This window comes from Cyprinus carpio, chromosome B12, assembly GCF_018340385.1.
Source record: "Cyprinus carpio isolate SPL01 chromosome B12, ASM1834038v1, whole genome shotgun sequence".
Lineage (NCBI taxonomy): Eukaryota > Metazoa > Chordata > Actinopteri > Cypriniformes > Cyprinidae > Cyprinus > Cyprinus carpio.
This window is the reverse complement of record NC_056608.1, coordinates 17,701,175-17,728,310: the sequence shown is the minus strand read 5'-3', so window position 1 is coordinate 17,728,310 and position 27,136 is coordinate 17,701,175. Positions and strand designations below refer to the sequence as shown.

Below are 27,136 nucleotides of genomic sequence, written 5' to 3'. Positions count from 1 at the left end.
AAAAAACCCACTCTTTCTCAAGGCAATCTGGTATATGCGTGTGTAATACAGGCAAATGTTCATTAAGGCTGCACTGACCTTTGTATTTGGTCACTACGGCTGAGTTCATGCTGGCAGGTTCGTGAAAGCTAACAGTGAGAGACGTGCTGCCAGTCACACTTAGACGTACCATCAACGGAGCCTCCGGGGGTCCTGAAAGAGCCAATTCAAAGGTCACATAGCATAACTTGCATATAGCTTGCTTGCATTGTGCTTTTACTGTAGGGAGTGGAGAACAATTGCTGTTGATAATTAAATAACCATAAATACAAATAATGTGTAATTTTTGATGATAATATATTCCTTAATATATTAAGGAACTAATAAGTGATCCATTTGTAATTATGAACATTGTACCAACATCAAAACATTCTGCTCTGTCTGAACATCTCAACCAGCAGCATTAGCTATGTATTTGGGGCAATATCTGTTAGGCAGACTAATGGAAGATGGGGGAGAAGCGTTTAAATGTCTGCACACAAAAGTGACTCGACTGACCATATATTTTTACAATTAATGAAAATAAAGTCTGAAATTGCTAACGCCTTTAAATAGACATCCTATTGTCCTTCACAGGTGGAATGTAATATCTGTTTATTGCTTTTCTGTTGACCTGCTGTCAGTTTAAATGGAGCCGCTGTCTGCCCAAGGGGAATCCAAAAGCAGTGGAAAACACTGCAAAAATGTATTTTCTAAAGGTGCGGTCACATTTACCAGTGCTCAGCAAACTCAGGGTTGCTGAGGGTGAAATCCTCTCATTTCAATAGAAATCCATTTTGCGTGACAGTAAACCATTTTTCAAAGCAGATTTCTTGTTGGATTCAAGTTGGTAATGCGAATATATGCTTTTATTATGCTTTTTCTAACCCCATTTGCTGATAATTTTTCTAGTTTTAAGAATAAACTCAAATGTTTCTTAAGTAAATGTATCTCTATTTAAGAATGCAAACTGTGAATTTAGCTGCAGTTTGTTCGGCTGAACGCTGTCCTTTTTATGTCCATTTATATGTACATGCACGGTTTATGCAGTTCCATTGCCTTGTTGGCGCCTTCATTTTGTACTTGTAACCCAAAGCACACAGCCCAGCTAATGGTGCCCTTGTGTTTCCTGAAATCCTTTTCATAGATACCTCTGAGCAGGGCTCTGAACCGGTTCAAGGAACGGAAACGAACTAAATTTTGACAGGAACAGAACCAGAAACAGAAACGAAATGAAATTTTATAGTTACGAACAGAATCGAACATTTGAAATGACCATTAACTGGTTAATAACATTATTTTATCGTTCCATTTAATATTTGAAATTTGCTGTCAACCAATTACAAATTCCAGTAGTACAGCCTATGCAAATGTGACACTGAAGCCAACGAGTGAAATGTCCGCTCAGCTGTGAACTCATCATAGGTAAGTCGCAATGGCAATCCACCGCCCTTAGAGTTGATCTGACGATAGTGTAAGATGAATTCAACAGATAACATGCACCTGCAGCGCTTCTGTGAATGGAGAAAACAGAAAAACTATAGGCTTACATAAAAAGGAATACAGGCATATACACTAAATATATTTCACTTAAATCATATTGACAGATTAACGAAACAAAAGAAAAAATGTGTTAAATTACGGTTCATTGTGACACATTCCAAAGTTTGCAGAAAGGAAACAGAACAGCAGAGAGTAGTTTTCTTTATTTTGCAAAAGCTTTACAGTTTTACGCGCACACACAACATAATTTTGCTATATTGAAGCCTGTTCATTATCAAAATAAAATACAGTTAAAATAAAATAAAAAATTACACTGCTCCATTGTACAAAATTTGTTGTGTTCAGCGTGATCGTGCCTCACTGTGCTGACTTCAGGCTAGCCGAAATGTAGGATGATGTTTTATGTCGATGAAAGTACAAACACTATAAAATAAATATTATTTTAGCATCCAGATATATCGGGAATATGGAAACATTGAGAGATGGTAGGCATCAGCTTCACCTTAAATTAATTTGTTTTTGGATTGACATTTTTATAGCCTAAACTTTAGAGGATTTGTTTTGGAGAGAAACTAATAACTGTTTTTATAATGTTTGTGAACATTTTGCTTTAGCCTACAGGCATTTTAGCCGTCATTATTTCGGAAAGTAATAGGACTAATAAAATGTGACGTGAGCCGTGACTTATGTTTTTTTTTTTTCACTCGCAAAACGCAATCTGACATTTGTTTTTTTGTTTTTTTAACAATGCAGCAAACATTTTTTAATATCTTAAAAATACTTTGATGTCTTTAAAGTGTTAATAGATTTTTTTTGTTTTGTTTAGTAGCCTACATTTGGCCAAAATCTAGAAAAGATGATGCTGTATTGGCTGTGACTAAGCGCAGTGGGTTACTGGCTAACGTTATCAGATCTATCTTTTTTCCTTTTCTTTTTGAGTAAAGAAAACGCTGTACTTTATTATTATTATTATGCAAATTATAAGCAAAGAAAATTGTTTTTAAAAAATAACATTATTAACTGGTATTTCTTCCAACCGAATCGGTTTCAGAATGGTAATAATATCAGAGGAATGCAGGAACAGAAACGTTAAAATATCGATTCTGTTTGGAGTGAATCGACTGATTTTTTTTTTTTTTCGTTTTCAAGCCCTGCCTCTGATTATTTCTTATTTTTGAGAGTGTCTGCGGCAAAGCGTTGCTGATTTATCACGGCTGCCTTCACTTGAGGTTGTTTACAAAGAGAAGCCAACGAAACTCGCCTGATATAACGAGTAATCAATATGACAGGAGGGTGAGAGGGACACTATGTGTTCACCGCTCAAGAGTCATTTCAGGCCAATCAACCTGATATTAATATCTGTGGGCCAAATGATCATAGTGGCTTGTTTGCAGAGTCTTCCCACTCCAATAAAGTGAAGAGGTGGGGCCGATATAACCTTTCCGCAGAGATGCTGATAGATTAGACAGGACTGATAGTAAATAAGGCCAGTTCAATGCGTATTGTATTGTAGCATAGCATATGAATGACCTTTTTATCCCCTGAGAGGTTAGGCATCAGAAGCAGGCTCAGGTTTGACTTACGTGCATGCTCGAATCCCGTACGCATTCGCTTGTAGAGTTTGCATCTCCACTCCCAAGCTTTGAGCTGTTTTTCCTTGTCAGATGTTTCCAGGCTGAGACTCTCTCTCATCACCTGGGTGGACAGCTCACTGGCTCTCCTTTGAGCTTCCTGCACCAGCGCTGAGAGATGGACATCTCTGCTCTCTAAACTGACAACTGAAACACAACACAGAGGTCTGGTAATGAGACTTTTCATTTATTTCAATGAGTATGATTTTTGTAGCTTCTGGATATTTGCATTTCAGTCTAAAGGTGAGGTGTAAAATCACAATGTCTTACGTCAAACCTGTATAGTGTATAAAATACAGGTTCTCTGCTATGAAATGAAAATTAATGACATTTGTGCTTTTGTACAATAGAGCACAACACTGGTCATCCATTTTTTTCAGTGGCCTTGGAACTGGAATTTTTTTTTTATAATAATTTCCTCTGTGGGCAGTAAAATATTTTTCAATAAAGTGTTTTATTGGCCTTGAACCAAACCAACCAGCTCTGAGATGAATTAAAAGCAACAAAAATCAAACAAAGCAGAACCAAATAACATGAACTCACCAGATTACATATGATTTACATATACTTATATATGTAAGTATATTTACATATACTTATATACATCACTTATAAGGAAATTAAGTCTTCATTTCATGAAGCATTTAAAAAAAATTAAAAGCAACAAAAATCAAACAAAGCAGAACCAAATAACATGAACTCATCAAAACTCAATAAAAAGGCCAACATGAATCTAGAAAACACACAATACTCAACAGCTACAGCGGTAAACATAAACCAGTCACCAAAAACATCATGACCAATCAACCAATAGAAAAACAACCAAAATTTAAAAGAAAGGAGAAGCAAACACAGACAAGATTCAAAGAAAAGCTAGATAAACTAGCTTTGTGGTTCTTCACCAGAAGTATAGCTATTTTTCTAATATAAAGTTAAATTCACACTTGTGGCTTCTACAGAAGCATATATCATAATTTAACAGCCTCTGAGCTCATGGTAGCTCTGTCCTAAAGGGTTTATGTGTTACTGCTGAAAATCAATTTCTCTATGGAGATAATGACCAGGATTTTTACTTCCAGAAACCTCCTGCAGTTAAAAAAAAAAAAGTCTTCCTACTTCAAAATTTCAGTGTGTTATTTGCCATTTTTGTAATAGAGAATTTTACTAGAAATGTCAAAGTAAAATAGTTTCTTCACCAATTTTTTATTTTTTATTTTTCACTGCAGGCAGGGCATAATAGTTTTTGCTTTGCTTTTACAAATTCATCAACTTGTTTATAATCAAAACTGTAATGTGATGATGCATGTAATGTGAAAAAGACATGCAGTATCAGACTATCAGATCAAATGCATCTCAAACTTACATAAACCAAAAATAAAAGTCCTGATTGAAACGACAGGAAGCCCATTACACTACCATTAATTCTCCAAGCTCACACTACTTGTGTCAGCACAGTGGCAGATGAAGTCAGCCTTGTGGGGTGAAGGGGAGAGGTGTGGATGAATGTAGTCGATGGTCGTCTGGAACACACAGGACTGTGTTTGGCCATATAGATTTGTCATGGTAAAATGAATACCACCTGACCAGTCCTCCTCATAGGCCGTGAATACTACTCCATTTTCTTTCAGAGCCTTAGTCATAGACTATGACAGCAAAATAAACAAACAAATACATGGCTGAAGAAACCCTCTTTCACTGGCCCAGCCCGAACCCCCGGAGACGAGAGCTCTCCGGGGAAGATGATAAAGTGCGTGTTGTCAACTCGAAAAAAAGAGGGTCTAACTTAGCCTAGGTCTTACACGGGGGTCCACGGCGCAGTGGAAAACGCAGCCATATTAGCAGTCCTGAGGTGCAATTTCCTGTGTTCTGAAGATTGACATCTGGCTACTACGTGCGGTTAATTGAACAAACTATAAATTAATGGGCGAGCCGGCCGATATTGCGCTGTCACACACAGTTGGCATTGTCGGGGCTTTGGGACAGCCCTAAATATAGGCATTATGGGCCCCAGTCCTGCCCATAAACATGCTTTAACTTCAGCCTTCGGTCGGACCTCCAAACTGTCAGGCATCTGGCTGATTGATTTACTTGGCACTTCTGGCCTGACATAAATATAATGCCGAAAGCCCAGGAGGGGAAAATACGGCAATGTTTATTTTCTGTTTGTTTACAAGGATTGGATTGTGCCACGATGAAATGTTTTGAAATTTAACTGCAGCCTGGGTACAATAAATCACTTAGTATAATTGCCCCCCGTTACATGCATCATTGGAAAAGTTAAACCGTTAAACGACAAACCTTGTTAAGATTTTTCTGAGGGATGCCGTGTGCTGTCTACCCCACCCCGGCCCCGCTCCGGCTGCAGTACAGTGCTCCCTGTTTGGTCTCAGACAACATTCGGCTTTTTCATGATTGCACCGAGTGCTCGGGACTGGAGGACTTTGTTTTCCACGTCTTTCAAGGTAAGAAACACCTGTTCTACTGTTGCCAAAGACTCTGAATCTGCTATTGATTAATCCAAGGGCAATGGGTGCGGATATTTTTAACAGATCTGTTCTTGATGCATTAAAACCTGATAACCACACTAAGGTGGTCACAAAAATAGTTTGGTAAAATGCAAAATGCCTGAATGACAACAATGATTGTTTTATTTCTTGACACTGTACAATGTGATTTCCAAAATATTACATAATGAACGTAATTCATTAACTCATTAGCGGTCACGACAGATGTCATTTGATGTTTAAAGTAGAATTATGAGTGCTTATGGCAGCTGTCATGGAAAAGTTTATTCTAGTATTCCTACTTGGAGGCGATTATTACACGAGCCCCTAAAGCAAAGTGCCAAACACTCACTTCGGCTCCGTCTGTTTATCGTCAGCTTCATTCTAAACAGTTTGTCCAATTACAGAGCATCTGCTTTTGGTCGCCAAAGCTAAACAGGAGCGTGTGACGCAAGAAAAACCCTTTGATGGTGAAACCACATAAAAATGCACTTCTATTCCTTGGGGAAGATGTGATGATAAACAAAACATACAAAAGTAACCTAAGTTAACAAAAGTAATAAAAACCCAAGTAACACAAACACATTTTTAAATTGTAACCTTTCAGCCAAAAACACAGAATTATAGCTACTGTAAAATAGATTTTAGTTATTGCATTACTGTGAGAGATGAACTGTAAAACTGAAACATTTTATCACACGTGATTAAGTGTTAATAAACTGAACAGTAAATGTATTTCATATATATAATGTATGTTTTTGTATATGTATTAGAACTACAATTTATTATTTTAAAATGTATACATTTAGAAATATTATTTATTGCTAAAGTGATTTTTTAAAATCATTTTATTTTGCACAATTTAAATATGCACAATTTCATCACATAATGTGTTTCGGTATTAATAAATCAAATTATACATACACAGACACACACGTGTGTGTTAAATTAACTTGTTAAATTAAATCAAATAAAATCTATAAAAAAGGTTTTTACAAAGAAAATACTAGCATTTTTAAATGTTATGTTTTCATATAAAAATGGGGCAATACCTATACTATGGCATTTTGGTGAAAACTACCATACCAAATGTTCATAAAGAACTAGATTAATAAATTGATTCACTCCAGTCAAATTACGTTTTTCAAGGATGGTTTAGTGGCTCTTTAATAAGGAAACACTTTAGACACACTGAGGGAATTGGCTGTTTAAAGCTTGTCGCTGTTAAATATGCATACTCACAGTGAGGGCTCTCCTTCCCTCCTGCTTTGAGCAGCAGTTTGGCTATGGGGACGTTGTTGGTCATGATGGAGATGTCCAGAGGCGTCAGGCCTTCACTGTTGGGAGTGTTGAGGTCCAGTTCATCAGCTGTGTACTGGAACAGCAGGATCTGCACGGCATCCAGGTCCTGCTGTTCAACAGCCTCGAACAGAGCCTCATTGCTCTGAATGTTCTGTGAGGAGAAGAAACGGCTGAAGGTAAGCACTTACGAAACTCTGAGTAGTCATTTAGCAGACACTTATACAGTAACTTGCAGAACACTTATTACAGGAACAGTACCCCCAGTGCACCCTTTTGGTTAAAATCTCTGCTCAGCTGTAAAACAGCAGTGAAAGCTAAAACAGAATTTGTGGCTCAAAAGCTCAATTGATTTCCTCAGTAATCTGAATGCCCCAAATTAAAAAAAAACTAGCAAAAATTTTCCACTGGTTGCCTGTTCACTTTTTATATATATTTGTATGATATATGTGACCCTGGACCACAAAACCATTCTTAAGTAGCATGGGTATATTTGTAGCAATAGCCAACAATACATTATATGGGTCAAAATGATACATTTTTCTTTTATGCCAAAAATCATTAGGATATTAAGTAAAGATCATGTTCCATGAAGATATTTTGTCAATTTCCTACCATAAATATGTTGATTAGTAATATGCATTGCTAAGGAAATCATTTAATCATTTGGACAAATTTAAAGGTGATTTTCTTGATATTTTGAAAAAAAAAAATGTCACTATCAGATACGATTTTCCAGATAAAAAAGTTTTATCTCATCCAAATATTGTCTTATCCTAATAAACCATACATCCACGGAAAGCTTATTTTTTCAGTGATGACTGCTTTTGTGGTCCAGGGTCAGATATATATGAAATATTATTTGGGATTAAAATAAATTAATACTTTTATTCACCAAGGACACGTTAAAGTAATCAGAAATGACAGTTAAGACCTTTACATTTACAAAAATACTATTTTTTTAAAGCTTTTCTTTTGTACATTCTATTTATCAAAGAAAAATACCACAGTTTCCACAAAAATAGTAAGCTGCAGTCTTCAACACTGATAATAATAAGACAAAATTAACATAAGACAAAAATAACAAAAATAAGAAATCTTTCTTAAGCACCAAGTCAACATATTGCTGGCGATCACATGACACTGAAGTCTGGAATTAATTACATTTTAAAATATATTAAATATATATAAATTCAATTACTTTTAATTTAGACTGTAGCAGTATTTCACAATATTTTCTTTATTTTTGATTTAAAAAGTGCAGCCTTGGTTAGCATAAATTCTTACCAACAACAGACCTATTAATATTAGTGTATATATTTATTTTTGTAATCATTCTAATCATATTTAGAAAAAAAAAAAAAAATAGAATTCTATACTCTACATTGATTAATTATTGACAGATTTCAAATTCTCCCGTCTATCATTAGTTAAGTAAACAGACTTATGCAATCTGTTTTTCCAGTGTTGTTGTATTGAACTGTTTAGGATGATTGAACAAATAATTTTTTGCAATGCACTACACAGACATATAGATAGATGTTAATGCATACATTAACTGTTATCACAGAAAATACTCTCAATTACTTAAAAAACAATCACAGATTTCTGTGAATTCACACCAACAATCAGCACAGACAACATGAAAGAGCACAGATTTCCCATGGATGATTACTCATGGATTTGACCTATAAAACCTTACAATTACCAACACAGATGCACGGTAACCAGGCATGCACCAGAAGGTAGGCACAGAAATGACTACTACCCTAATCAACGAATGCAATAATTATTAATAATTAAAATGTGAATTCATAGATATAATCTAACAGCCACAGCAGTTGAGTTTCTCCTCTTCAATTGTGAGTTAAATCCATGTATGAAAACATATGGAGGCAGCAATGGTGAAGAATGTATTCGGGCACTCAAGTCAACAAGATGATTGCTAGATCTAGCTCTATATAATCAGTGACATTTGAGGAAGTTCTGAGAGCATGGAACGGCGCTGACGGTCTCATGAGCACCCGAAATGTCATTCCAGTTTAAAACATGTCATGTGTAAGGTCAAGTGAATGTTAACATCAATTGATTCTACAGAATATAAATGTAAATGTCAGCTTTTTATTATAAGAAAAATTGTGAATTGCTGATACCCATTTTCTTTTTACTCACAGATACTTTGCGGATACGTTCGGATCGGCCAAAAAAGTAGGCATCCTCAAAGGAGGAGTGGCTCCCCTTGAGCTTCTCAGAGAGGTTTCGGTAGAGGCGCTTGGCAGCGCTGGGGGAGGCGGGTCCCGCCCCCTTCTTACTCTGCGTCAGCTGCAGGTTCTGCATCTGTTGGGTCATACTAATGGAGAAGTTCCTGTGGAGTCGAGAAGGGAAAGAGAACAGACAAAACACATTTAGGTGTGATGACTGTTACATCAGGGTCTGCACTCGAAATAAATTTGCAGCATGTGTTCTGGAATGTAATTTATGACTAATATCTTGAGTCAGCAGTGTCTTGGTGACAGATGGCCACTGGATAGTCATTAATGCTTCAGCTCAAGCAAAAAGCTACCTGCAAAATAACTTAATACTTATGCACAGGTTTTTTGTTTAAAAATAAATAAATTAAAAAAAAGCAAATATGTCACATCTAAATAAACCTTTCTGATATCTACACACTATTGTCTGAAATTGTATTTTTTTTAAGAAATTAATACTTTTATTTAGCAATAATGCATTAAATTTATTAAAAGTGAAGCCATTTACAGTGTTACAAAAGATTTCAATTATTTAAAAAATCCTGAAAAAAATGTATTACATTTTCTACAAAAATAATTAAGCAGCACAACTATTTTGTTAAAAAAAAGCAAATATGTGACATCTAAATAAACCTTTCTGATATCTACACACTATTGTCTGAAATTGTATTTTTTTTAAATAAATTAATACTTTTATTTAGCAATACTGCATTAAATTTATTAAAAGTGAAGACATTTACAGTGTTACAAAAGACTTCAATTATTTAAAAAATCCTGACAAAATTGATTACATTTTCTACAAAAATAATTAAGCAGCACAACTATTTTAAACTTGAGATAATAAATGTTTCTTGAGCAGCAAATCAGCTCTTTCTGAACAATCGTGTGATGCTGAAGCTGAAAGTTCAGCTTTGCCTTCACAGGAATAAACGACACTTTACAATATGTTAAAATAGACAACAGTTATTTTAAATTGTAACAAACTGTATTTTTGATCAAATAAATAAAAAAAAAGCTTTGGCGAGCCTAAGAGATTTCATAGGCATAAACTGCATTCCTTAAAAAGAATTTAATACAAAAAAAAAAAAAAAAAACTTGACAGATTAATTTCATGGCATTACAAGTCAATGTCAAAACTGATATCGCTCAACGAACCATAACAGACAATTTTATTAACAATGGCAGCCAGACCGTGACTCTCACTGCAGGAAAACATAGTCTGGTTGTCAAGGATCTCCTCAATGTTCTTATACTATAATGAAATCCTCAAGGAAATCAATTCATTCTGAGCTAAGAATAACAGTGAATTTATAGTTGCTGTTGAGAGAATCCTTTTTTTTTTTTTTTCTGCATCCCAAAAATTTATATATTTGTAAAATAATATTTTGAAGACTGTTCTGATCGCCTAGTAAGTTGTCTGCAGTTTATGTAACCACAGACAAGTAACACCTATATATCAACCATTAATCTCTCCATGAAGTGTAAAAACAATTAATATAAATGCCTAAAAAAAAGACAAGATCTGCTCCATTTGCCAAAACATCTGGTATGAGTACACACGGTCTGAACAGGGCAAAAAAATGCTGTTGCAAAAATAGATATGAGAATTAAAAGCCCTCATCTGCCCTTCCAACACCTTTATTCCAAAAAAAAAAAAAAATGACATCAAATTTGTCCTTAATTGACATTCTCCTTAAAAGCTCTGGAAACATAGGGGATCTATGTGGTATTTCTCATCCCAGCAGTCTATAATCCTGTCAGACATGACATTAAGGCAGTGTCCTGTTTTTTTTCTTGTGCGCAGTTTTGGGTGTGCAAACACCCACTCAGAGCACTAATAATAATGCACTCTGCAGTGCCAGAGTGAAGCCTCTGACACCAGTGAGTAATCGAGCAAGTGAAATGAGAGGTCGAATCGGAGCGGTGCTCAAAGGTTATGCCTTAAATCCATTTAAGCAAATCAAAAAAGGAAAAGACAGCTGCCAGGATGAATGAGAAACACCTGTGAAACACAGCAGTGGGGTGATGGGTAATTTTAGCAACACTTAATGAGGGAATCGTACTGTCAGAAAAGTACACTTCAAGTGAGTGACTGCAGACGGACGAGAGAGTAAGAGATGCTCAACTCACCTGTCCAAGCTCTGAGAGCTTCCCGGAGAGCCAGAGAGAAGGAAGAGGGGTCTGAAATCCGTAATCAGCGCAGCATCGCTCTGCCTCTGGTTGAGTCTCTGAGCCAGTCGGGAGATCCTACTCTCAGATCTGATGAGAGAAATTCCGGTAAGATGTGGGACAGTGTTTGATTCAGGGCACTGGAAGAGGGAAAGGGTCAAAACAGACACCCCTGCTCTGGAGTCGCCCGGAGTACCAGGTGTTCACCAGAGCTCTCCTCTTCACGCGCATCTCGCCGCGGTGTTGGCTGGCTAATGTGCGGTGAGAGGAGAGAGGAGAGGAGATGGAGGGGGGGAGGGAGAGGGAAAGAAAGAGAGAGGGAGGGGGAGAGAGGGGCATTCTGCAGGCACTAGGATGAGCGAAACAGACAACAAAAGCACACAGGCGTTTAACGCGAGATTCCACTGAGCATGCCCAGAGCATGCTGTGCAAGCGATGGGGTGGGGGGGGACCTGTTGTTCTTTTCTCATAATCACTCCAGTTGTCTCATTCTCTGTCTTATCTGCAGAAACAGGCATTTAATCCCCAACACAACAACAATCTGGAATCTTGACTGTCATGAGTGGATCTGAGCTGGATCCACAGGTGATTCGCCTCCCATGTGCACACATTCGCTGCTTCAAGCCCTAGTGAGCTGTCTAGCTACACGGTATTTTAAAACATCACAGGAGGGCTGTTCCGAAAGGTAGGCAGTGTAATTATTAAGATTATGTTTCCCCCCTCTGGGTGCAATTTGTACTAAGGAGCTCAACCAGCCACCATAGCTTTTATCTGATTCTTGAAAAATTTATTAATATATTCCAACATTAAAGACAGTTTCTATTTAATCAATTTGAAATATTACAGTAAATATTCTATTATTTTATAAATTATAAAAATTACACTTTGATATTTTGCATAAATTATATACACACACAATTAAAAAATATAATTCTACTCTTTTTATTTCTGAACAGTATAGCAAATATTTAATAATTTTTATTAATTATAATAATAATATTTTGATACTTTGCATAAATTTTATATATATATATATATATTTTTTTATAATTCTATATTTTTTATTATAATTACATCATTATTTACTTCAAACATACTTCTACTCTTTATTTCTGTAGAAATTTATGATAGAAATTTTGCTAACACTTTACAATAAGGTGCTTTTTGCTAACAGATATATATATATATATATATATATATAATATATATATATATATATATATATATATATACATAAAAACATATACACACACACACACACACACACACACACACACACACACACATATACATTTAATCTAAAAAGTATATCTATAATATACAGTATACTTAAAAATACACTCTTAAAAAATACTTTTTAATTTGAACTTTCTTACTATTTTACCCAAATCAGTATTCCAAATCATTTACTTCTGAGTGTCCTTAGAACCAGCTGCTTATGTAGGCAGTATGCAGTAAGGCAGTTCACTAGTTTTTGGAAAAGAGCCAGTAATCATGAATCATAAAAGCAATCTGTTGAAAACTCAATTGTGGCTAGTTGAACTCTTCAATATAAAATGTGGCCAGAGGGCAAAATACATAATGCTCCAACTTAATTGAGGAATATTCAAACTAGAACATGTCCTAATTTCCCCTCGTTGTTTATGTTGTTATAATAATGATCAGAACATTATGGAATAAAGGTTGTTTGTGTCTTTGTATTTGTGAAGACCTTTAGGTTTTAAAGCAATATTAAGAATGAGTGCTCAATCACTGCATGTAATGCTTTTAATCCATTAATACTGACTTAATAGCTGGAATGCTTGACTGTGTGTTTAGTGCCCTAGTGCACAAAAGCATGCCCTGATTTTTATTGTCTCCAACGGCCAATGGAAAATTACAGTTCCATTAACTAGCAGAGGAGATTTTGAAGACTTTTTAGAAGTAATACTAGCTTTTAAAGATGAAATCTGAATTGGACTATTAAAAAAAACACACACCAAACAAAAAACATGTTGTACTGTGGGAGGATGTGCTCAGATTCATTGTAATTCTACTCTGTCTATAGTCGTGACACGGTGTGAAATGTGTCCCCAGGGAAAAAGGAATATTATACTAATATGGCTTATTATCTCTCCACCTACTTGCATATAAGCAAATGCTTTAATTTCTCAGAGAATAGCTCAAGCCATTTGTTTCTCATGCAAAATGGTCTCTGAACACAGAAGTGCTAATGGCAGTCCTTCACTGTAGTTGTAGATACGCTGATGACGAATCCCCTCTGTGCAGCCATGGTGGTTACCCAACCATTCCAGCTAGAGATAAAGACAAGTTTGAGGAAAGAAAAGGGGATGATTCACACGACCACATGTACTGACAGCTAAGTGACAGACAAGACACATTTTCCTACTACACTCTCACCCACCTCTCCAGTGCAACCACATAAATGCCATCCTATGTTAATTCAACCAAAAACCTCTAAGAAGAGAGACACCTCAAAGAAGAAATGAGGAGATATAGAGAAGAAAACAGTAAGGTGATGCAAAAAGGTGAATGGAAATGGCTGCAATTTGACAACGGTATTCAGCTAAAAGATTTAGGGATGTGTTCTTTATTAAAGCCAATGAATATATGCCAACATGAAAGACAGCTTCAATTGTTCCTTATCTAACATAAAACTTGTGACGTGCAGCCACAGATGCTGCAATTTACTGGGTTCCTCAACTTTCTTTCAAAAAAAAAAAACCTTTTTTTTAGGTTATGCTAATTGATAAACAAAAACAATGATCAAGTGCCTAATAAGCAATTTTAATATTTTATACTCACTTTTAGATAAGAAATAAATTGAAATATTAATGAAATGCTGTGTCCAAAATTGCTCACTCATTCACTATTCTCTGTACATCAAATGACACGTTCTATATGAAAGAACAAATGAATAATCAAATTTAATAATCAAATATACTGATGTAAATAAATGTACATTATTTTACGTGAACCTTTCTTAAAACTATAAATGTTCTTGTTTGCTTTGTTGTTTTACGAATTGTACAATTATATAATAAATTAGTAAACAGTATTATGTATGTACTGTAAAAATGATTATTGATCAAAATAAAACATTATTACAGTATATTTCAGCCTTTTTTACTAATCTAAAAAATATTGAATGAATGTAAAACGTAATGTAATTTGTAACTTGTAAAATGTTACTTTTAATTCAATGTGGTACTTGCCATTTCTTAAGAATTATTTGTGAAATTTACTAGCAATTAATAAAAGTGAGTGAAACTGTAAATCCTAAAATCCTAAGTGTATTTTTTTTTTCATAATATAGTATGGTATAATGTATTATAAAATAATCTGTTTTATATACACATAGGACCTAATACACTGTATCTGTATACTGTAGAAAACAGCAATTTTAGACACAGTTACAATTCATATACAGTACTAATGCTTTAAAACTACTTCTCAACACATGCTTTTAGGACTACAACTGTCTCACATGCAAAAATCAAAGTATATATGCTGAAATGACACCATAAGGGGTCGGCCTCTTTAAGATGGAACTGCGTCGAAACAGTTCAAATATAATGGCAAAAATTTAGAAAAACATTTTCCATGATGGCAGAACAAAGCTGTTTCCATAGCCGCATCTTAAAAGCAAAGCTTTCATTGTCTTGCATGTGAGCATTCAGTGAACACAAGCTTAATGAAAACTGACACTAATGGTACAGTGAGATACCCGTGTCACCGGTTCCATATCAGTAGAAATCCTTGAAAGGTTATTAGAAAATAAATAAATAAATAAAATACAGCATCATTGTGTAGCACTCAGCCCAAAGCAATCTCTGATAAGAAGTAAATAAATAAATTAATTAATTAGGATTTCTTGAATGTTTACTGCTACTTTTCCACAGTGCCACATCCCGTGGCTTACAGGAATACCTCTGTGCAACATTACGCTTTATAAACTCAATTTCTCATGTTTGGCAGCACTGGGACAAAGAAACAGATTTACAAAAGCAAGACAAATAACTCTGTCAACATGTAGTGGCTCCGTTAAGAAGGGCTTAGTTTCTTTCTAACGTCAAGAGGAAGTTAAAAGTGACATTAAAAGGAAAAGGAAACCAGGCCAGCAAGTAACAGTACATAAGCCCAGGTGTAGGATGACTAAAAGTACAAAAGGAAGGTGTGAAAACAGGTAGAACCAGTGATGCAAATGGAAGGAGATAAAAAAGGCACCCTTTCTTCTTTGTTCCTATTGCTTGAAGCATGAAACGGCTTTGTGAGTACTCATGGAAGTTCATGTGAAGTTGTAGCTATCACAAAACCACTTTTAAACTCATGTCATCTCCAACTTGATCTAGTCGTCTCGCATTGCAGCAGCTTCCAGATATTTCTTGACTCATGTAAAGACAAGAAACCTGTAGAAGGGGGGCTATGAGAGGAGCACGCGCACAGCCAATCAGAAGGCAGTATATCAAGTCACGACGGCGTGAAAGAGCAAGTGTTCTCTTCTCAGCAGGCTTTTGTGTGCGGCTCCTCTCCGCAGCTCAAGGCTAAGTGTTCCATTTGCATGGCACGCAAAACAAAGGCCACGACAACAGCTCTGAGACACACATCTCATCGGGGGTATAGGCTCGGAGGCTTGGTTTCTATTAGCATTTTGTTCGAAAACTAAAAATACTGTTTACTGGCAGTCAAATCCACGATATCGTGTGCTGATTCCTCAGGCTAAGAGCAAACCATATGTAGGATGGCGATTAGTCTTGAAACAGCTACTGCAATGAACAGAAAAAGTGGGAAATGGATACTAGAGCCAAAATCATGTTCCAAGAACTTGGAAAGTGAATTATCAACTGTCTGCAAGATTTTATAAATGAAAATGCTGATGTTTGTGTAGCTTAAAGGGTTGAGTACCACACTAGAAACACTAAGGTCATGAATGCAATAGTAATCAAATGTATAGCTTGACCAAAAATGAAAAACAAAACAAAATCCAATGTCGTTCCAAACCTGTATGCATTGAAGTAAGATGAACATTGGGAACCAACCAACAAATTGGAACCCACTGACTATCTTCTTTTATATTCCCCAGAAGACATACTTTGGAACGACACAAAGGTGAGTAAATGATGACAGAATATTAATTTTTGGGTGAACTAACTTCAGTTTGAAGGCGCCCACTGCAGGCAACAAAATTTAATAATACTTTAGTTCAGCAAACTGTGACTATGTTTTAATGACTAAATTTGTTCAGCTAAACTATTGGCACACGATTAAGGACTCTGTGATTCAATCCTTCAGCGTATAAAAGTCAAGTGCCGTATAAAGCTTATATAAACATTAAAGAGATCTTTACGTAACCCTCCTTAACAAACTCGAGTGTTACCTCTATGTGTGGGCAACATGGATTTCTGAGTCAGACTCAATTTGCCTATATTGCGAAACTATAATCCAGAACAATTTGTGTCAGTAAAAGTACAACTCATCCTGAGAACAACCTGGACTCTTCTTTTTTTGGCACAAAATTCAGACATCAGAAGCAATGTTTCGACTGGTAGCATCACTTTAAAGTCTCTGTGTCACGAGTAGGGTCCATCAGTGAAAAGTGAGCCAGAGACTGTCTCGACTGACCGAGCATAAATCAAGCTGTTGACAACTGGTCCTGATGTTATCATTGTTCATAGGAAGCGAATAGATGATTGTGACGTTCAAACTTTCATTTTAGTCTGTGAAGCCATCTACTGTTTTAAAGATAAAGTCTTAATTTGAAATTTGTTCAATGCTCTACTATTAATATTAAATCCTGTCAGTATTTCCTCGATTTCATGTCTTTCAAAATTGGTATGACTTTCTTTTCTCTCTGGAACACAAAAGGAGTTCAAGCTGTTCTTCTCTATACATTGAAAGTTAATGGTGACCACAGTTGTCAAACAAGATTTTTAGTGAATAACTTTAAAGGAATAGTTCAACTAAAACAGAAAATTTGCAAAAAATGTACCCACTTTTAATGTACCCACTTTTAATTTAAAATGTAGATGAGTTTGATTCTTCATCAGAACAGATTTGGAGAAATTTAAAATTACATCATTTGCTCTGCAGTGAATGGGTGCCATCAGATTGAGAGTCCAAACACCTGGTAAAAACATCAGAATGATCTGAACAAAAACAAATGTAGCATTAAAACATTTATAACTTTAATTGTAAAAAACAAAAACAAATGTACAATTAAAACATTTATAACTTTAAACCATAGCTTCTGGCTTAATAGGAGTCCTCTAATCATAATATTGCTTCTAGTGAGAAAGTTATCTCATCTGAATCAGGAGAGAAATTAACAGATCAAGCAAAAACAGTTCAAAAAGTTGTAAACTAATATGTTGATATGAGAGGACAACAGGGGATGGACTTTTTTTACTGAAGGATTTTTATTCATTATTTTGTATTATAGTCTTATATTTTTAGCCAGAAGTGACAGCCTTGAAACGTTTTTTTTTTTTTTTTTTTTTTTTTTTTTTTTTTACAAACACATAGCTTTATAGTTTTTTTATCAGTTGCTTGAACTTATTCTGACGGCACCCATTCAATGCAGATGATCGACTGGTGAGCTCATCAAATTTTCATTTTTGGCTGACCTATTCTTTAAATTTCAATCTGTGGCTTCAGATGTCTAGAAATATATTGCACAGGTAGTGTAGTAGACTTCTTTATTATGATTTTATGGTGCTTGTTGTCCTTTTTGGAGCTTGTAAGGTCATAGTTCCTATCTACATGCATTGTATGGAAAAGATCAACCGAAACATTCTTCTAACATTCAGGGGTTCCCAATCCTGCTCCTGGCGAACTTCTATCCTGCAAAGTTCAGCTCCAATCCTATTCAAACACACCTGAAGCAACTAATTAAGGTCTTCAGGATCACTTGCAAATTAAGGGCAGGTGTGTTTGATTAGAGTTGGAGATTAACTTTTGCAGGACAGTCGATCACCAGGAGCAGGATTGGGCACCCCTTTGAGTACTTGATAATAGATTTTTCATTTAGGGTCAACTATCACTTTAATAAAAAAACTTCACATAATTGCACTGCTAAAAAAGCTGATACATGCATGATGGAATACAGCAGCATCAGACAACAAACTAAAATGATCTTGGTCACATTTTATCTTAATGTCCAATTCTCGTTATTAACGAACCATTAACTATGACTTTTGTCTCAATAAACTCCTAATTTGCTGCTTATTAATAGTTAGTAAGGATTAGGGATGTAGAATATGGTCATGCAGAATATGTGCTTTATAAGTACTAATAAACAGCCAATATGCTATTTATAGGCATGCTAATAAGCAACTAGTTAAAAGTGAGAATTGGTCCCTATACCAAAGTGTGCCATTATTTAATAAAGCTGAAATAATATGAATCACTAAATTGCAAAATAATATAGTGTATCACCACCACACTGTTGCAGCATATATCTATGGAACGAAAGCCAAAGGACTTGATTATGTCTTCCTGAGGCTTAAGCGCGGCTTCCATTGAGTTGATCTCCATGGCAACGCTACTAGTGCCATATTTCTTAATGGATACCATGGGCTCCACTGATTCAGACTGCAGGCAGCACGGTTTCTCACCAAGGGAAAGCATTCAAAACAGTTTCCCTCCACAGCTATTAGACGTGTGCATGCAAACACTCTATTACCCAAACAAACTGACAGGTTAGAGGTTTAAAACCTCATAAGAAGCTCTTCTGATTGTAGAAAATGTATTATTGTGTTGAGCTGAATACAATACTTGACTGTAAAAATAAAACTGCATCAAAAGGAATGACAAACACCTGCAGACCTGTTACACACTGGCAATTGCCACAGAACCCAGCACAATTTCTAGGTGTTATATTTAAAATAATTCTCTTTCACTGCAACAAAATGGATTAGAAGCTGAGAATATGGTGTCAGAAAGTGGTACCTTCAATTTTGTTGACCTAGAATGTCAATGTATTCATCAGCAAATGCATTGTTTTTGCTCATGAATAAATTGCATTGGATAAATGAATAAATAAATACATTATCAAACAGTAAATGATGCAGATAGTTCAGTCAAGTTGAGATGTCACAAAGCAAACCTTCATAAAGCACAATCTGAGCAGGTGACCAGAACAGCCAATTATGTTCTAAAAATAGCGTACATAACACTCTTGAATATTGGCTTGCTTCTGAGTAATGGTGTCTATGCCTTAATAAACCCCCCGTGGATTTATATTGATAAAACCAATAGCTTCCTTCTCTGTGCATTTTAATTAGATGAAAAATTGCAGTGTGAAACACAATGGATAACAATGATAAGAAGCACAAAATAAACAGGTATAAACTTCTTCTTTGATAACAAGACCATCTGATATCTTGTTTTTGAAGTCTGAACATGTTTAAACCGGAAATAGAGAATTCTACTGCCTTGCATTGATTTATAAATAAATAAAGCATTCATACCGAGCTCATTAGGCAACTGTAGTTACACTTACATCATATTGCAGGTTTGTGAACAATATGACATTTGGTAGTGTTATCATTAGTTCAACATCTGCTCACTGTCTTCATCTGTTCTCTTTTCATTTCCAAGTTTTAGAAGGTAATGTATATAAAACAAACCACTTACTTTTTATGGGTTTCGTATCTGCCGGTGGCTCCAAGACTCTGCAAATATAAATATACAAAAAAAGTAGGATTTTAAATATTATTTATATTAGTATTAATTATAAGTTAACTTTGATTATAAGAATAATTCTTAAAACCATAAAACTTGCTCAAAGGTTCAAAACTTTTGCTTAGAAAGTAAATTACATGTTACATAATTAGGAACTTTTCCAAACTAATACTAGATTGTATAAGTATTAAATTACCCATAAGTCAAATAAAGGCAACATGACAAAAATGCATGAAACTAAAGTGGCTGAATTACTATTCTAGAATTCCACAACAGACACGCCGATGCGTAAAACAGATGTGTAAATGTGGCCCCTCGTTGCTTACGTAAGGTGAGTTAATGATATTAACACTCTCTACTATCACAATGCCAAATAGAAATATTCAGTTTTCTAATTATACAGTAATCAATGCAGACACCTAAGGACTTCTGTTACCAGAAACTGTGTCCTCACATTCGGGAATGGCAGTCTCACAGTTGTGATAGCAACTTTCAAGAATATGTTTTGAGAATTTAAGTGCATATCCTCACACCAAGTAAAATGTATCATTATTATTTAGATGTGCATATCCTTTTATCTGACACCTAATGCCATGTAGAAGTGTTGAAAATTGTCTACATCGATCAGCTATCAATGCATTAAACTCACCCGAAGTAAAATGTATCATTATTATGGGTGAACCATGCAAAAAATTGATTTGTACAATGCTTGACCTGTTACAGTGTACAGTACAGTAATAAATGGGTCAGTCTAATGTATATGAATGGACTATTTATAAAGCAAACAAATTACCACACCATTTGGTCATGACTGAATCTTAAAACAGCTGAAACATGAAAATATCTGTGAGTGAGCCAGTGTCAGGATTGGACCTGTTTTGTCATGTGTTTCAGTTCCTGTTTTGCTTTATTTGATCTGTTTCCTATCCTTGTTTAGTCTGATTATTAGTTGATTCCCCACACCTGTCTGTTCCTCATTATCCTGCCTTTAAAAACCCTAGTCCTTTCAGTTCAGTTTTGTCAGGTCAACCAGTCAAGTACGTGTGTCTTCCTCCTGTTCTCCATGTTGGATTTACCCCTGTGTTGGATTAATAAAGACTCTTTTGATTATCCTTGGCTCCGTGTTCCTTCCGGCAAGGAGTGTGACAGAATACCTGACCGATAAACAGTTTATTGCGTGTCTCCCCTCTGTTTGTTTTCCGGTTTTTCCTCAGTTTTTTCTTTCCGTTGTGTGTTATGGATCCCCTCCTTTGCCCAGAATACCTCCTCCTCTTGCTGTGCCAAGTATGGAGCGCCAAAATGAGGAGGATGATCTTATAGACTGCGAATCAGAACTGGAAATTGAATTGCCCCCTCTCCTCTCTCTGTCGTCTCCGCTGGTCCTGTCCAACCCTCCTTCGTCCTTGGTTTCCTCGTCCAGCCCTGAGGGGGCTTCTGATCCCCCCTTCTTCTCAAATGCCTGCCCTCCCACCCGCTCCTGCCTCCTCCACCACTGTTGTCTGGCAGCCCCTCTGCTTGCCCTCAGCCCACCATCTATGTGGTGCGAGCCCTGTGGGAGTGCCATCCTCCAAAGTCACCATGGTCGCAATCTCTCTCAACTCCGCCTCCAGCCTCTGAGGCCCAGATTCCGCCTCGGCCCATAGTCCCAACAGCTCCACCTTGGCTCCTAGCTCCCTCGCCTCCACCGTCAACCACTGCTCCATCAGCTCCACCGGGCTCCCTCGTTCCTCTGGCTCCGCCTTTGTCAGGCGTCGACCTGCCATCGCCTCTGGACTCCTCTCCACTGGCTGCGCCTAGTCGCTCCGTCCCACCAGCTCCATTGGGCTCCTTCCTCCTGCCAGCTCCACCTGGGTCCTCAGTCGCTCTGGCTCCACCGTGGATCTCTGGATCTCCACCTCGGTCGCCAGAGCCCTCGGCTCCACCCTGGACCCCAGATCCTCTGCATTCCCCTGGCTCGTTGGCTCTCTGTCTCCGCCTTGGGCTTCTCCTCCATCTGCTCTGCCGCCGTTGGTCGGCCCCCTTGAGTCAGCGGCCATTCCTCCTCCATGGCTCCTCCCACCGTCTGCTCCACCTTGGTCATTATGGTTGTGGCCTGGGTCCAGCTGGACTCCTCCTGCTCCGGGCTCTTCCTGTCTCCTCCCTGGCTCCTCCATCCGTCATCTCCTTCCTGGCTCCTCCCTCCATGGTCTCTGTCTGCCAGCCCCCTCCTGGGGGTCCGTCCTCCACCGGAGCCTCCTCCCAAGCTCCCACCTATGCCTCCTCCAGTTTTGTCAGGTCTACCAGCCAAGTAAGTGTCTTCATCCTGTTCTCCATGTTGGATTTACCCCTGTGTTGGATTAAAGACTCTTTCGATTATCCTCGGCTCCGTGTTCCTTCCGGCAGCGTAGTGTGATAACCAGTTTTAGACATGTTTTTTTTTTCATGTCTGCAACCATCATGACACCTGTGGAATTGATGACTAAAGGTGTGAAGAGAAGAACTACAATAGTACTAAAAATAGATGGAAAAACAGAAAATAAAATAAAAACAAAAAAAAAAAACCAAAAAATAAAATTAACATAACAAAAATAATAATTTAAACTCACTAGTTTTTAATAAACAATAAGCACAAACTCCTAGTTCAGTGATGCAATATGTGGTATTTTTTTTTCGGGGGGGGGGGGGGGGGGGGGGGGGGGGGGTTGTGATTCAATGATGAAATATTTTTGGTTCCCCAAAGAACCTTTCACATTTAAAAAAAAAAAAAAAAAATAAACTCCTTAAAAAAAAACTAAAAAAAAAACAAAAAAAACAACCAAAGAACCAATAAAAAACCTGTTGTGTAATATAAAGCTTCCATGAATGTTAAGGGTTGGAACTTTCAATGCCAATAAAGAACCTTTTTAAGAGTATATAATCATTCAAGATATTGGTTGTTTGTTAAAAGTTGAAGGTCAATGTTGCTGAATGCCCAGAAATGGTGTCAAAGTAAAATTGAAAATAAATACTCTCAGGAGAAGCTGCTTCCTCAATTCAAAAGTCCAGTCACACACCGCGCATACATTGGCACCCTCTGGTTTAACTGCATAATTTCTTCAAGGAAACCAACTCTTAAAAAGTTAATTCAAAGTTAATTCTCATGAAAGGTGTCCTTAATTAGCTTTAATACGAAACGGAAACAGGAACGCAAGACAATCAGCCTTTAAATAACCAAACAAAAGAAATGAGCAATTAAGAAATAATTATCTGTAGACCTGCAGAGGATCTGCAAAGCAATGTCTTATGTGCTCTCGCCACTGGATGTTGAAAATACTCTTTAAGTCAATAGCTGCACCAAAATAACATCACTATATATCACCCTGACATAAAAAGAAAAGAAAATACACTTGCTTCACTGTCCAGACATTTCCTCCGGTTAAAATTGACAAAAGGCTCAATAGCTATGATCCTCTTTTTCCTGAACAAAGTAAAGAAAAACATATTGTCAACACATCTTACAGTATGTGATGTGACTCACGTAACCGAGATGTTCAAAACAAGCTGAATCAATTTCCTTTGAGGATGACACATTTGCCACAGTGAGTGGTACACGATGTTCTATTCCAAACCCAGCAGCGTCTGTGTCTGAAGACGAGCTCTGCAAGCCCGTCGGGTCCCGACACGCTGAGTCCATTCGGGCCGGGCTCTGGCCATTTTTTTTTTACAGATCGGGCTCGGGTCGGGCTATACGGGCTGCATTAGCATAGCAGTGGGACATGCTCCATCCTTTTATTGTGCCCAGTATACGCGCAGAGCACCTGCATTTTGGGAGTTTTGATTTGATTACCACGACAAACAACGCTGTTATGTGCAATGCTCGCCATCCCTCCTCGCGCCTTTAAAAAATATCTATTATACATCGTTATGTTTTATTTCAATACGCTAATTTAAAGCGCTATATAGGGGCTCTATACTGAAGTCAGTGCTTTTTATGAAGCGCTAATTCAAGACCAATGGAAGCTCATATTTGTTTTATTATTTTATAAAAGCACAATGTTTTGTTGATATGATGAGTGAACCCCCTTTACAGTGAACGATGAATTACTCTTATCTGCTGAAAAAAAATACGCCGTCTTGAACGGAGAAACATCACAAGCTTGCTGATGAATGTCCTGCAAAGCACGCAGCTTCCACTCTCCGCAAGAGCTGTAAGCGGTTAAAAACAAAAAATGCTCCACACTCCAAAATTAACTTAATAAATAAGAAACCAAAATATTCCATTGCCAAACTACAAAACTGAACTTTCACAATAGCTGAATGATCCTGGAAAAAATGGCAATTTTGTGTAATATACTGAAGAAAATTATACTACATTTTTTAAGGTAAGTGAAAAAAATGGCAATTTTGTGTAATATACTGAAGAAAATTATACTACATTTTTTAAGGTAAGTGATTGCAAACAATTTATTTTAGCTACAATTAATTAAAAAAAAAATGTTGAAAGTTAGTCAACTAAATTTGTTTATTTAAATGTATCTAAAATAAATTGATTGCAACTGCTTAACTTAAAAAAATTCAATGAATTCAGTGAATATTTTTTTTTCAGTGTATGAGCTAAAAGGAGAAAAAAAGGAAAAATACACTGCTGTTATATTTTATTGCAAAATTGATGTTAAGGGAATAAAATACTTACAAATGATTTAAAATTCAGTTTTGTTTTTTATAAATTTTAATAAAAGCTGGTATCCAGCCCATATTTAAAAAGAAGTCATATTGTGAAACAATATAGTTATCTAAAACAAAAGCAACAAAAATATTTTCCTACTTGTATGATGTAGTGAAATAGCTAAATAAAAAAAAAAAATAAAATAAAAAAAACAAAAAAAATTAATTTGATGTAGTGAAATAGCTAAATAAAAAATAAAATTAAAATATAAATAACATAATACAAGTTATATAAACATATTTTTTAAATACAAAAACTAATTAAAATGACAAAAAACACCCAAAGTTACCAAAAAACAAAACAAAAAAATCCAAAATATTAATAAAACTATTAATAATTGATAAAATAATATGTTGCATATTAAATATGAATTTAAAATACTATACGTAATCATATTAATAAAAAAGACTATAACTAGCATCTCCCTGATATTACAATAACAATTTGTCAAATTCTGAACTATAAAAACGCAAATACAAGAACTACAATAAATAAACTTACAACAAAAAATAAAAAAAAAAAAACAACAATTACAAAAAAATAAAATACAAAACACATAAAAAAACAAATCTGCAATTAAAACAAATGAAGTCTGTTGACTTCCCATATTAAGACTTCAGTCATACTCAGCAAGGCCTTGTTTTTGACATGAACAACCAGATCAAACAAAATCCAGCAGAAATGAGAGAGCAATCTTGAACCGTGTGGAAATGTGAACACAGCAAAATGTCTGAGAGCAGCAAATGCCAACCGACCAGCACTTTGAGCTTAGCGGCTTTGAGATTTCTAATCGAGAGAATTGCTATCGACAGCTTGTTGATTTTGGTGAAATGTCACACTCAGGAAGCTCTGTTGGGAACACAACACAGGGCTGCTCTTGTCTGCGCCTGTTTTTTAATGTCAGTGGACCTTCTGGGCTAATACAACAGTTCAATGGCGACAGCTGTCAATCTGTGGGAGTAAAAGGAGCCTGGAAGGAATGTAACCGCGTTAAAACACAAACTGATACGGTCTTTCTGTCTGTGATGCAGAGCAGACACCGAAGGAACACTGCTCTACTAAAAGTTTGTTCATCCTATGACTCTGACAGGTCTGAAGATTCAACATAATCTTAAAGCAACAGCACAAACAGAGTTCATTCATTCATATAATGCGTTAAAGTGGGGCATCAAGCTATAAAGCAGTTCTCTGAAAGCTCATACTAAAACTGACACCTCCACACAGCAGAAAAACGGGTCGCAGCTGTGCATACGGTGGACAGATAAATGCTGGGCGCAAACACTCTCACATCAGAACCTAACACACTGGCAGACAGAAAAAGGAAGCATTCACCATCCCAAAATATCTGCTTAGATGGAGAGACATCTGGTCTTGTGAGCTTACAAGTGAAGACTTACAGATAGATGGCTTTTACCATTTCCCTTCATAAACATGTCAAATAAAAACCACAGCAATTCTCCTTTTCACAATACCGAATCCTGCTTCTGCCACTGCAGCTTGTACTAAATCTCTCTTCACTGCTTCATCAGCGTTGATTTTCACATGAATGTTAAGAATGTGTTAACCAGTGATGGGGCAGCTAATCTGAAACTCCACTTCAAGTCGGGTGGTTCTTGGCCTCCACATTGTGCATTAAAATCATTGAATGCACAGTTAGCCATGCAATATCCCGCTTATACCATGGTCATTTGCCAACATTGACAACTTAAAGTTGTTAATGATCTTTGTAGCGGACTGGAAGGGTAACACATGACATTTATTTTCGTCAGTTACAGCTCATTAGCTCTAGCATGCTGCCCGCTTCAAATCAGACATAGAGATGAAATAGTACAGTAAGATCATATTTATTTGAATTAATTACAGCATTTATTTGAATTAATTATCGATCGATAGAGAGCGAGAGATGTGTTTGTGTGTGTGAGTTACCTCCATATTAAAGCAGATATTTTACATTTTAAATTGTTATAATATCATTGTTCTATTGTATCTTTGGTCAAATAAATACAAATCTTTGTTAAGCATAAAAATACTTCTTTTAAAGACTTTTTAAAACTCAATTAGCAGTACTTTTGAACAGTATTGCATGAAAAAAATGCTTTTACTAAATATTTTTAACCACTCACGTATAATTATCCGTCAAATTACATATGATAAATGCATAAATGTACATGAACAATCCAAAAGGACTGACCAGTACATGTTTAAGTACTGCCTTTGTTAAAAAAAAAAAAAAAAAATTCACAATTTGTATGAAAAAGTGAATTGTTTTTTGTTTTGGGTTTGCTATGTAAGCAAACTTTAATGGGAAAGAGTAAGCCACTTTAAAGGAATAGTTCACCCAAAAATGAAAAATTCTGTAATTAATTACTCACCCTCATGTCATTCCAAACCTGTAAG

The 27,136-nt window shown here is 36.2% G+C and overlaps 1 protein-coding gene across 1 annotated transcript in view; it reads right to left on the bottom strand.

The window, feature by feature from the left end:
* The window catches only part of LOC109099670 (ankyrin repeat and fibronectin type-III domain-containing protein 1-like), a 76,447-nt gene that overhangs the window by 23,687 nt on the left and 25,624 nt on the right, over positions 1 to 27,136 (bottom strand). The window contains exons 6-11 of the mRNA XM_042735813.1: positions 20,008 to 20,045; positions 11,335 to 11,463; positions 9,128 to 9,320; positions 6,899 to 7,109; positions 3,105 to 3,299; positions 79 to 192 (exon numbers count right to left, since the gene is read on the bottom strand). Of these exons, the coding sequence (XP_042591747.1) occupies positions 79 to 192; positions 3,105 to 3,299; positions 6,899 to 7,109; positions 9,128 to 9,320; positions 11,335 to 11,463; positions 20,008 to 20,045 (880 nt within the window). The remainder of the gene's footprint in view (positions 1 to 78; positions 193 to 3,104; positions 3,300 to 6,898; positions 7,110 to 9,127; positions 9,321 to 11,334; positions 11,464 to 20,007; positions 20,046 to 27,136) is intronic.